The sequence below is a fragment of the Saccopteryx bilineata genome, chromosome 2 (assembly GCF_036850765.1).
Source record: "Saccopteryx bilineata isolate mSacBil1 chromosome 2, mSacBil1_pri_phased_curated, whole genome shotgun sequence".
Lineage (NCBI taxonomy): Eukaryota > Metazoa > Chordata > Mammalia > Chiroptera > Emballonuridae > Saccopteryx > Saccopteryx bilineata.
Genome location: NC_089491.1, coordinates 392,575,859 through 392,589,221, shown reverse-complemented (window position 1 = coordinate 392,589,221; position 13,363 = coordinate 392,575,859). Strand labels below are relative to the sequence as shown.

Genomic DNA, 13,363 nt, shown 5'->3' with positions numbered 1-13,363 from the left:
TGTCTGAAACCCACAGCACCCTCCTTCCAACTTCCGGAGCCAGTCCCAAGCCTGCCAAGCAGACGGGCCTCCTGGGTGTCCCCAGTGCTCGGCTGGAAAAGGCCCCAAGAGTAGCTATTTGCGTGGGCCGCCTGAGTTGTAACCTTGAAGGGCTTTGCTGGGACTTACTTCTGCTCGGCCAATAAACAGCCGGAGACCCTGCCCAGTCACTAGACACGACCAGCACTCACCAGTTTTCTAGTAATCATTGCCTGCCGTCATTTTAAGTTTGTATTAGTTACTCATGAATAGAAGTGCCCTCTCTTTTTTGGGTTTATTATAGTTGCTAAAAGGGTGATGGTGTGTATAACCTTCGGGAGGATGCTCAAGTACGAAAGGACCCTGGTCCAGAAGGACTGCGTTCTAACGGTGACTATCCCACAGCAGGGCAAGCACCTGCCCTTTCCCTGGGCCCGAGAGGCTAGTTCCGTTAGTTTAGGGTTCCACTGTGCGAGAATACACAAAATGACCAAGGATGGTCTACTAAAGAAGCACTCCCCAGGGTCTGGTGATCCTCAGCAAACACCACCATTGGTCACTAGAGCATTCGGTATTATTTTAGTCAAGGGCCTTTTGAGTGCACAGAATGAAAACTCACTTTAGACTGATGTTCAGAAAGCCAGAGATCAGTCCAAGGGGACCAGAGGGAGTCACAGAGCTCACGGCAAGGACATGCAGCTGGACCCGGCGCCCAGGGTACTCAGGGCTCACGGGGGGGAGGGGTGCCTTTCTCAAGCCCACTTCCTCTCTATTCTACTTCTAAACCTCTGCTTGTCCAGGCAGGGCTGGCTCATGGGTCCTGCCTTTCTAGGATGGTGTCTGGTACCCCTCCTTCTGCCCCCACCTGCAGAATTCTTAAAATCAAGAATTTTCTTGGGCCTGTTTGGATCAGGAGGTTCCAGCCCTGTCCAATCGACTGTACGTGGGAGAAAGCAGGGACAGAAAGGGTCAGCGTGTATCGCTGTGGTCCCTGCTCCTGCAGGAGGGAGGGAGGGAGGGTCAGTGTGAGACAGGCCGGCACCAGGCCGTGTCCTCAGAGAGGTCCCCTCCGGGGCTCGCTCTCAGGCCTGTGTGGAAGAGCAGAGTGTGCGGTTTTCTGCGATCCGGTGACCTTCCCCTGCAGGTGCCTCTGCAGCAGTCAGAGCTCCAGTGCGCGAGCCACGGACATTCCTGAAGCCCCGCCGAGGAGCGCAGCCAAGCAGAGGCTGTGGGACCTTGTGCCCGTCCCTGCCCTCCCGACACCTGGAGCACACTGGCCTTCACCTTCGTCAGCTCTGACAGGAGGGTCAAGTCAAGTCCAGTCACAAACGGCTTCACTTTCTCACTGACATTTTCTTTTCTAACAATTTGTGTTGATGTCAACAACATAATAAGGATGGATGTTCAACAATTCCTCTAACCGGGAATCATATTTTGTGAGCACACTGCCTGTCGCCTGGAACACAGCGAGTCATCGATGTTAGATGAATCCAATTCCAACTTAAAAATAAGCACAAGGATCTACTTCAGATCAAATATTAAACCTGGGTGACAATTCAGGCCATGCTCTGCTTCCGTGTCCCACAGCAGGTGAGGCAGAGAAAGTAGCTGAGTCTCAGACTCGCTATCCTACACCGCTGACACCTCTAGCTCAGAAGCACAGAATGTATGCACAGAAATGCCTAAGTAAGTCTCTTACCTGAAAGCGCTCATTTAAACAGCCTGCAGCTTCACAGAAACAGTTATTCCAAGACAGACAGAGGCAACAAGTCACCCCGAACCACACTTTATTCTATTATCTTGTATTATTTTTCTTATTTAACGATTAAAAGCAAAGTGAAATGGATGGAAATATCTCGTTCAAAGACGGAAATGAGTTAAGTCACAGGACAGACCCCTTGGAGATCTCCGGCCTACGCCGTACACTCCAAAAACCAGGCTAAGTCCAGGGTGGCTCACGGTCTGGGTTTTTGTGAACAAATGGAAAGATCTGGAAGAATCAACACGTTGTCATGAGAGCTATCAATGAATGCCCTGAAAGCAGAAAGCTGACACAACTGTAAATAGAATTCATTTATATATATATTTAAAATCAGAGACAATTAAATAGAATGTGGCTTCCGTACACGAACACTCCGGCTTTAGAACAGCGGTGGTACACAGTACCAAGAACGTCCAGCCCCTCGCGTGTGCCCGCAGGCGCTGTGCCCCTCTCTACCATCAAATATTGCAGTGGAGTCAAGTTCTCTATTCATTCAAGCCTTTCTCAAGGACACAGGTGATTAATAATTATATTAATAATCGTGTGTGTATATATATTTATATAATTTATTTTTTTGCCAAGTCTGAGCATAAGCAGGGACACGGAAGAGGACACTGTCCCCGCAGCCGCCCGTGGTGAGGAAGGGCTGGCACCTCCCAGCCAGCGGGGTGTCGCTGAGGGCAGCGCGCCCGGACCGGGACGCCCTCTACGTGGAAGTGCAGCACGGGAGTCTCCCACTGCCCCGAAGACAGGGGGAGACAGGCCGCTGACGGCCGCCAAGACAGAGTGCTCTTGCTGCCCCAGCCCCGCCCGCTCACCTTCTCAACAAAACCATCTAACCCGGGAGCAGACCTTATGCTGAGGAACCGCAGGGACACTGGAGTGACGGAGCTGTGTTCTGGAGGGAAGGGGACGGAACTGGGCCCAGAGGCCCGGGAGCAGGTCCTGATGCTCAGAGGAGGGTGGCCTTTGGAGAAACGGAGGGGGCAGCTGAGCGCACTGCGCCAGGGAAGCAAGTGGAACGTGAACACGGACGGCACTGTCACCAGAGGAAGGCCAGTGTCGCTGGCCCTCGCTGTGGCCCAGGCTTGCCTGCACTGACCCTCCGTGAAGGCAGACTCCTCAGCGAGTCCGGGCCCGGCCACAAACACAAAGCCACCTGCGCACACGGCTCCGCGTGGCCTGGCTCTCAGAGGGTCCGGCCCCCGTCTGCTTACAGGCCAAAGCAAAGAGCCTCTGGGACCCGCTTCCAGGGGCTGTTGGGGACAGGTCACCACTGAGAACGGGTATCGCTCTGAGCCCATGCTGACCTGCCTGCCACAGTGTGTGGTCCCTGTCCGTCCAGTGGACTGAAACTCGCTCGTGAGTGGGTTATTGCCATTGGAAAACTACTTGTCTCCTACTAATGTAAACAATACCACGTGTCTCTCCAGGACTTTCCTTGTGGGGAAGCTTTGTGCAGCTGATGTGTCTCCATGTCACTCTGCCCGTGGTGGGAGTCCAGGACTGCCTGCCGTGCCTGCGTGGGCACGTGGCTGGCGGGTCGGAGAGAAGAAATACAGTGCTCTGTTTTCAGTGGCTGTGTTAAGGAGCCAACCAAAGGAAAAACTTTCTCTTAGTTTTCAAAAGCAGATTTCCTTTATCTCAGGCATTGACTCATAGCTGAAAAAGAAGAAAGAAAAGAAAAAGGTAAGGTGCATTGCTGCATTTCTTTTTTTTTTTTTTTTTTTTAACAGAGACAGAGAGAGAGAGTCAGAGAGAGGGATAGACAGAGACAGACAGACAGGAATGGAGAGATGAGAAGCATCAATGATTAGTTTTTCGTTGCGCATTGCGACACATAGTTGTTCCTAGATTGCTTTCTCATATGTGCCTTGACTGTGGGCCTTCAGCAGACCGAGTAACCCCTTGCTCAAGCCAGCAACCTTGGGTCCAAGTTGGTGAGCTTTTGCTCAAACCAGATGAGCCCATGTTCAAGCTGGCACCTCGGGGTCTCGAACCTGGGTCCTCCGCATCCCAGTCCAACACTCTATCCACTGCACCACTGCCTGGTCAGGCGGTAAGGTGCATTTCTATGACGAAGTGATACATTGTTACAGATAAAGGACGAAGGGAACTTCGATAGTGAATGTCTACTCCATACAGGCGCTGACTTCAATGTGGGGTAAAATACAACAATTATCTTTTATTTTATTTTTTTAAAGATTTTCTTTCTTTTTCTTAGCATGAGAGAGAGGCAGAGAGACAGAGACAGACAGGAAGGGAGAGAGATAAGAAGCATCAACTCATGGTTGCGACTCCTTAGTTGTTCAGTGATTGCTTCTCATGTGTGCCTTGACTGGGGGCTCCAGCCGAGCCAGCGACATTGGAGTTTCTCACCCAGGTCCTCCGTGTCCCAGTCCAATGCTCTATCCACTGCGCCCCCGCCTGGCCAGGTGTATTGTTACACTATTAAGTGGTGACTTCTGTTGCTGCCCTTTGTCCTGGCATACAGCTGTTACCTAAAGAAGCAGTCTGATCCTTCCAAAACTGCTTCTCATCCTGGTGAAGGTGCTTTATTCCAGGGCTGATTTAGCTCCAGGAGTAAGGCGTGTTTCTGAGGACACTGCCTAATGCCCGTGTATTACAGATCTGCCCTCACTGGTCAGCAGAGATGCGAACTATTCTGAGCCCATGTGCTAGGAACTGTTCAGCCTAACTAATATCGGGTAGTCTCTCGCCAGCCATGGACACCTTCACTTGATACATGTACTCGACCGAGGACGTGAAGGGACCTCTCTAAGTATCTTTCAAGCTCTCCTTCAGTGAGGCTCTTTTTCTTGGACCCCGTTCTGCAACTTCTAGGTGCCATGGCTTGGGCTCTCCAAACTTCAACTGCTGACTCCTCGATTCAGCAAGACCATAGACTTTTTTTTTTACAGGAACAGAGAGAGAGTCAGAGATAGGAACAGACAGATGGAACGGAGAGAGATGAGAAGCATCAATCATTAGTTTTTCGTTGCGACACCTTAGTTGTTCATTGACTGCTTTCTCATTGATGTGCCTTGACCGTGGGGCTTCAGCAGACTGAGTAATCCCTTGCTCAAGCCAGCGACCTTGGGTCCAAGCTGGTGAGCTTTGCTCAAACCAGATGAGCCCGCGCTCAAGCTGGCAACCTCGGGGTCTCAAAACTGGGTCCTCTGCCTCCCAGTCCGACGCTCTATCCGCTGCGCCACCGCCTGGTCAAGCAAGACCATAAACTCTTGTTAGGTTTTCCCCTGCCTGTCCTTTGGAAATTGCTTCTGAGCAGTGAGTTATGGATCAACCCACGGTTACCCTTCTTTTGATGATTACAGCCCTCTACTGCCTGTTGCCCAATATCTGGAAATAGCCATTTCATTTAGTTTGTCAGTTTCCTAGTTGTTGATGATGAGAGGTAATTCCCGTAATCAGTCCCTCCGAGGGAGGGCAGAAGCTCACACATCGTGTTTGGAATCTGGACTCTAACTCTTCTCCATTTTAAACAGTGTCAGAACAAGTCATCCTCACCTTTGTCGACTTCTCTAGCGGCTGATCACACTGCGCCTGCAGCATGACGTCAGTAACTATCATTTTAGCGATCTTCCAAGCTAGCTCTTCTTGCGCCTAAAAGAAGTGATCGAAACTGTTGAGAACAGTTATTCGCTGGAAGAATAAAGGCATACATTCTCGGTGCTTGAACACAACTGGACGTGCACAGCGGGTCTGCTCGCTCAGGGTGGCAGCGTGCTGCCACGTGGAAAGACTCGGGGCCCCTCTGGCTGCGATACAGGAACGAATGAGCCACTCAGGGTCTTCCAAAGCCATCCACAGGCGCCCAGCCTCACACAACCTTCACGTCACAAGGACAGAACAAAACGTCTCTTTCTCTACTCCCTTCTCTCAGTGTACTTAGCTATTCAATAAGGAAGCCTCCACTTTCGCAGTCAACATGACAGCAGAGCAGACGTCTGAGCTTCCGCTTCTGCACGGACCGCTGACGCCGTGGCTGAGGGAAACCTGACTACACGGTTATTTCTCGGCAGCCAGAGTCCTGGGCCGAAGACACCTCCCCTGCCTGCACCAGGCAGCTATCAGATGTTGAGAAGGGCCCACCTCTACCTCCCCCGTTTGGGGAGACACCCTTTCTTGTTACCCCTGGACAAGGGAGTGACGACCTTTCTTGTTACCCCTGGACAAGGGAGTGACGACCTTTCTTGTTACCCCTGGACAAGGGAGTGACAACCTTTCTTGTTACCCCAGGACAAGGGAGTGACAACCTTTCTTGTTACCCCTGGACAAGGGAGTGACGACCTTTCTTGTTACCCCTGGACAAGGGAGTGACGACCTTTCTTGTTACCCCTGGACAAGGGAGTGACGACCTTTCTTGTTACCCCTGGACAAGGGAGTGACGCCTGCCGTGCTGCCTCCACACGGGAAGTGAAGACAGAGAAGTCCAGACCCTCAGATAAGGCGGCTGTCAGAGAGGACGCCCTCTCCACCACGAGGACCACTTACCTCGTCAGTGCTCCCCTGCACCCATTTCTTCATAGCTTGTGAGAACATGGACCCTAGAAAACAAAGCCGAAGTGGAACGCAGAGTTCAGGCGTAATTTCACATTAAAAATACTCTTGCTTACAAGCCACTTCCAGACAGGGACGGGACATTCCCTTGTTTGTTTTTCTGTACAATTTCCCCTAAAACATTAAGGACTACTATCAATAGAAACCAATTAGGTTGTCTCTATAACAGAGCATTCAGCTTGCAAACATCATGCTTTGAAGAACCTCTGGAAAGCTGTTCATGGGATCTGGATTTTTCTTCTACTTGATAAACGAAACTATCAGGTAGTGATAGATTTGCCACAAGCCAAAAGAGTGAAAACAATATCATGACCTGGACTTAACTCTGGGTGAGAATCTAGACTACCTCGGGAGACACCCAACATGCTTGTGCAACCACCCCTTCCGGAGCAGGCCCTCCGCACCCCGGCTCCGGCACAGCGCCCGCGGCTCCACACTGTGTACACGGGTGGGGGTGGGGGGGGCTGAGCCTTCCCAGCCACGCTCTGTCCGAGCCACCGCACAGCTCAGCTTCCCAGCAGCCTCACAAGCCTACCAGACGCTGAGAGAGCCCACAGCGGTAGGCTAGTCTCCATTTCCATGAATGAAACACACAGCTTATCTTTTCATTATTATAAACAGGCTCAAGTTCTAACTTTGTCTTAAACCAAGTGGTTTGTAGATTATATCTTAAACAAGGTCCTGATTAATTCAAGGACTGGTATAGAATTATATGTAGCCTTCATGAAAAATACAAAACCTGATCCTTTTCCCCTAATAATTTTTTCTTCTAGCTGAAAGTTTGAATGCTGGCCTACTTATTATTTTTTTAAATATATATTTTTTAAAATCTTTTTTTTTAATTTATTTATTTATTTATTTTTTTTTTTAAGAGAGAGAGGAGAGGGAGAGATAGAGAGCGAGAAGGGGGGAGGAGCTGGAAGCATCAACTCCCATATGTGCCTTGACCAGGCAAGCCCAGGATTTCGAACCGGCAACCTCAGCATTTCCAGGTCGACGCTTTATCCACTGCGCCACCACAGGTCAGGCTGAATGCTGGCCTACTTAAATTGTGTAGCCAAGCGAAGTCAGGAGGGCCACGTGCCTGCTCCACCGAAGTCTCCAGCAGCACCAGGTAACCCCGTGCACCAGGCTCTCCCTTCAGGCTCACCACGGAGTCGCGCCGACAGTGCCCACTCGCCCACACTCCTCCTCTCATAATCCCGCACTCTGACTCTTCTCTGCTCCACTCCCTCCAGCACGGCTTCTCCAGGCCCCCTGCCCTCTTTTCTCCCTCATCCTTCTCTTTGGGGCATCTCATCTCCTCCTGGGGTTTTAACTTCCCCCAAAACGTAAATAACTCAAAACTGGGTGTTGAACCCACACTTACAAATGGTCCTAAAGGCACTCCAAACGCCAACACATGCCGAATGGGGCTTCTCTCTCTCCCACCTGTTTTCTCCTATTTTCTATCTCAGAAATTAACCCAATCTTCTATTCAAAATTAACACCACAACTTTTCAGCCAGAGAACCGATGTAAAAAACTCAGTCTACCTTGCTCATTGACTCTGAGGTAAAATCCGTCACCAAATTCTACCGTGGATGCAGTCTCCTACAACAACTCTGGCCTTCCCCTAATCCAGGGGTCCCCAAACTTTTTACACAGGGGGCCAGTTCACTGTCCCTCAGACCGTTGGAGGGCCAGACTATAAAAAAAAACTATGAATAAATCCCTATGCACACTGCACATATCTTATTTTAAAGTAAAAAAAACAAAACGAGAACAAATACAATATTTAAAATAAAGAACAAGTAAATTTAAATCAACAAATTGACCAGTATTTCAATGGGAACTATAGGTCTGCTTTTGGCTAATGAGATGGTCAATGTGCTCCTCTCACTGACCCTTCTGGAAGTAGGCGGGGGCCAGATAAATGGCCTCAGGGGGCCACATGCGGCCCACGGGCCGTAGTTTGGGGACCCCTGCCTTAATCCCTGCTGCCACCACCTCCCTCCCAGCCCTCTCTTTCTTCTACCTGCAGTACTAGTTAATCCGGCCACCGACTGGCTTCTCGCAATCCCAGTCTGTCCCTAACTCGTCAGAAAGAATTTCTGAGTTTAACTCTTGGAATTGACCAAGTACTCTTCTACAGGTAAACAAAGGGTTTGAATTTCACCGATTAATATTTTCCACATATACTTCATAATCCCTTTCAGCGATTTAGAGGAAGTATGCAAAGATAGAGGGTCCCAAGATAAACCTCAAGTTCAACCTGGTTTGGGTATTTTGTCATTAAATAAAAAGGTGATAAGTATTTTCCTCGTACAAATGGATCTTCCTAATGATAAAGTAACGTTTGATTCAGAAAGAGAGAGAAAGAGAATCTATTCAGAGATGTGGTCACACGAAGCCCATGTACTAATACAAAGTGAAATATATGGCAATTATTTCACAAAATAAACGGTTTAAATCTTAAATGACCTTTACTTACAGCCAATGACTAATGTGGATACAGTGTAACAGGAGGTGCAAGAACAGCACAAACCTTTTGACTTCTTTACATCGGGTTCAGGCTCAGACTCTCTGATGAACTGCCCCACGTCACTCACTCTCCCAAACGTCATCTTCCTACGTGAGTATGAAAAGAGTGTCATTTCTAACAATCCATTTTAAATTAAGAAGAAAAAAAATCAATTTCTCAGTATCTCACCTAAATCTAGAAAGCTAGAAATACAATTTATAGCTGTCCCATGTTATTCAAAGTGAGGCTTACTTTAAATAGAACCATCCCCCATAGAAAGCAAAAATGATCTTCAGTTCAATGCAATTCCATTCAAAATCCCAAAAAGATTTATGAAAGATGATGAGTTAATAAGTAATTCACATTTCTAAAATTCAAACAAATGAGAAAAGGCCCAAAAATAGCCAAGATAATTTTGTAAAAGAACAGACAAAAAGGCAGGACAAAATATATTAAAACCAGAGTAACATATAACATGATCATATTTCATAAAGTCATAGTAATAGCAAAGTTAAAAGGCAAAGAGCACAGTGAAAAGGTCTTATTTTTAACAAATTACTATTGACCAGTAATTAATATCCAAAACATACAGAATTCTAACAACTGATTAAAGAATGCTGGGTGCAACAGAAGATGTGAGAAAAAGACGAGTCCACTCATGGAAGAAAAACCTCACCAACCAACAAACACGCCGAAAGAAATCCCATCTCATGAGCGATCATCCAAAATTGGTAAAAAATGAAAAGTTTGGTATTATTTAGTACTGACAAAAGAGTGGGTAAAATTAGTATCTTTATTTATTTATTTATTTATTTTGTATTTTTCTGAAGCTGGAAACGGGGAGAGACAGTCAGACAGACTCCCACATGCGCCCGACCGGGATCCACCCGGCACGCCCACCAGAGGCGAGGCTCTGCCCACCAGGGGGGCGATGCTCTGCCCCCCTGGGGCGTCGCTCTGCCTCGACCAGAGCCACTCTAGCGCCTGGGGCAGAGGCCAAGGAGCCATCCCCAGCGCCCGGGCCATCTTTTGCTCCAATGGAGCCTTGGCTGCGGGAGGGGAAGAGAGAGACAGAGAGGAAGGAGGGGGTGGGGGGTGGAGAAGCAAATGGGCGCTTCTCCTATGTGCCCTGGCCGGGAATCGAACCCGGGTCCCTCGCACGCCAGGCCGACGCTCTACCGCTGAGCCAACCGGCCAGGGCTTAGTATCTTTATTAATGTTGACTAAGAATGTAAAATGTACAGATACCTTTAAAGGGTAGATTAGTAAAATCTACTAAAATTTCAAATCTGCTTCTTGGTATAAGAAAGTATATAAAAGGAAGTGCTTTGCTATACTGTGTATAACATTGAAAAATTGAAAACCACTTAAGACCCTGGCCAGTTGGCTCAGTGGTAGAGTGTGAGCCGGGCATGTGGAAGTCCCAGGTTCGATTCCTGGTCAGGGCACACAGAAGAGGTGCCCATTTGCTTCTCCACCCCTCTCCTCCCCGCCTTCCTCTCCCATAGCCATGGCTTGACTGGCTCTAGCAAGATGGCCCTGGGTGCTGAGGATGGCTCTGTGGAGCCTTGGCAACAGGAGCTAAATAGCTGGGTTGCTGAGCAACGGAGCAACGCCCCAGATGGGCAGAGTATCACTCCACAGTGGGCTTGCCAGGATCCTGGTCAGGGTGCACGTGGGAGTCTGTCTCCCCTCCTCTCACTTGGAAAAGAAGGAGGGAAAAAAAAGAAAACCACTTACATACTCAATATCAAATGACCAAATAGTGGCACCACACGTGGGCTACTTTGCTGCAGTGTAAGCTATAATTCATATTATATATAGCATACTATGACATAGTTAAAATGAAGTAAACCTGCATAGGCTAACAGAAAGATCTACAAAACTTACCAAGAATAAAAGTGTAAAATACAGAATACAGTGTAGTATCAATTACACAACAATGCAAAAATATATACTATAACATGACAATGAGAGGAAGAGAGAAACTAAGCATCAGTGTGTGATCAAAGGGGACATTAGCTTTATCTATACATTTAATTTTGTAGGTAGATATTACTATACTTGTAATTAGAAGTTCGTTAGAAGAAGAAAAGCAAATTCTGTGATGTGTACACAGTATCTGCGCTCAGGCCGAGTAGCTCCTATTCCAGAGTTCCCGTCCTAACAAGTCATCAGTTCACATACGGGCCCCTACACCACCTGACACAAATCTGTCTGACTTGCTTCAGGAGGAGGCTAAAATCCCAAAATTAAACACTGGAAATTAACTTCAAAGATGGAGAAAAACTGTATCTATTTATGACCCATTTTATAATTTTTTAAAAATTATATTTTACACATAAAGACACCTACAGAAGTAAAACATCTGGCAATTGATATTTTCTTAAAAAAAAATTTTTTTTTAAATTTTATTCATTGATTTTACAGAGAGAGGAGGGGAGAGAACACAAAGTATCAAGTCATAGTTGCTTCACTTTAATTGTTCATTGATTGCTTGCTGCATGGGCCTTGACCGGCAAGCCCAGGGCTCCGAACGAGCAACCCCAGCATTCCAAGTCAATGCTCCATCAACCACGCCACCACAGGTCAGGCTGGCAATTGATATTTTCTTAAGTAAGGTTTTAAAAAAATGAACCAACCATTCCCCAAGAATAAGTCTCGACTTTGGAAATGAACTCACTTCCTGAAAGAAGAGCAGACACTACTGCCGCCTGATACACGAAGCCTGCTGTCCAGAGACGACGAGGTCAGACAGCCTGTCATCAAGCGACCTCCAGACTCCCTGGGCCCCCAACGGCCACTGCTACCTTCTGATAAGAGCAATGAACATGCTGAAATCCCCTCCTTACGGCACTGCTGCGGGGCTGGGGGTAACCGAGCCTGGACACAGATTTATTATGTGTGAATCAGCCGTCTTTGGGAAAGAGAAAGTAGGTTTATGATTTGCTCTGTCGTCAACTGTAATAAGTGGCATATCCTACGAATCGCTGTCTTTTTGATATAGGATAAGATAAGCAAACAAGTTATTCTCAAATACAAAGGAATGATTTTACTGTTTTCCAAGTATTAGTTATACAGCCCGTAATAAATGATGTTAGCACCTTTGGACTTAATTTTTGCTTTGAAGACAGGAACTTTGAAACAGCTAACCTACGTATCAAATGAAATATAAAAGGTAGCCCAAAACACACCATACAGCCGCAACACCCATCCACCTCAGACGTGGTGACGACAGTGGCTGTGATCACATCTGTCAAGTGCTGACTAGGCACCAGGAATGCTACTCTCCATGGTTCTAAGTGCTCACGTGTTATCTCATGTCATGCTCTCAACAACCCGTCGAGGCAGCAGACCTGGCCCACTTCACAGGAGAACACCCAGACACAGAGAGCGGACGCAGCCTGCCCGTGTGGGGCTGAACCCCAGGAAGTCATTCCTGAGCCTGCACCCTTCATCACGTGGACGGCAGACCACACGTGCACGCGCCGGGCATACAATAACAGGTGGAAACAGATTAAATTAAAATACAAAACGATGAGAGGTTCACCACGTGCGAGGGACTTCCACACGCGCCAGGCTTACCCTGCGTACGCCCGCTGGTACAAGGATTCCGGGTCCAGACTTGCTGCGTCCACAATGATTGCTTCATCAAAGTTTTTCAGAATTTTAACACTAGATTTTTTCACACTGGACTAAAACAGAAATGGTAAGAATCAGTGGTACATTTATTTAGCAATTGAGTCACTCCTGGGTTTGGAACATGACAGATTTGTACAAAATCTTCAGTGTTTGAAATACTGTAATCACAACTTACTGTCACCCAGGTCTTGATATTAAAAAACAAAAACAAAACTTTATAGAATATTTAAATTGAAAAAGTGGGCAGATGTGATATGACTTGGAAAAAAATAGTTTGTGAATTAAAAAAAAATAAAACTAAGAATACAGTTCTGCTGGGTGAAGAGGATGAAAAAGTCCAGACTGGCTGTCACACAGCAGGGCAGGGAACACCGCAGTAACACTGTAACAACTGCACAAGGTGTGGTGCAGGGGGAACACAGCAGTAACACTGTAACAACTGCACAAGGTGTGGTGCAGGGGGAACACGGCAGTAACACTGTAACAACTGCACAAAGTGTGGTGCAGTGGCAACACCGCAGTAACACTGTAACAACTGCACAAGGTGTGGGGCAGGGGACGGGAACTGCCAGGGGGGGAGCCCCCCCATGGAAAGCACCTGGTTGTCTGACTGCTGTGCTGTACACCTGAAACTAACACAGAATAACAGTGACTGTAAACTGTAATTGAAAACTTAAAAAACACTGTATTTGTAATAGCATAAAAAAGAAAAAAAATACTTAGGAATAAACTGACCCAAGAAGGTGTATGACTTGTACACTGAAAAGAACAGAATGCCGCTGGAAGAAATTAAAGGCTGCCTGGACAGACAGAATGTCAAAGTGTCCACAGACGGGAAGACTTGCTATTGTTAGGCTG

At 47.5% G+C, this 13,363-nt stretch overlaps 1 protein-coding gene across 1 annotated transcript in view; it reads right to left on the bottom strand.

Annotated features, from left to right (window-relative positions):
• Window positions 1-2,362: 2,362 nt before the first annotated feature.
• AKAP10 (A-kinase anchoring protein 10) overlaps window positions 2,363-13,363 on the bottom strand; it is a 47,880-nt gene continuing 36,879 nt past the window's right edge. The window contains exons 11-15 of the mRNA XM_066264367.1: window positions 12,449-12,558; window positions 8,888-8,970; window positions 6,296-6,348; window positions 5,309-5,404; window positions 2,363-3,442 (exon numbers count right to left, since the gene is read on the bottom strand). Coding sequence (XP_066120464.1) covers window positions 3,437-3,442; window positions 5,309-5,404; window positions 6,296-6,348; window positions 8,888-8,970; window positions 12,449-12,558 — 348 coding nt within the window. The 3' untranslated portion in view covers window positions 2,363-3,436. The remainder of the gene's footprint in view (window positions 3,443-5,308; window positions 5,405-6,295; window positions 6,349-8,887; window positions 8,971-12,448; window positions 12,559-13,363) is intronic.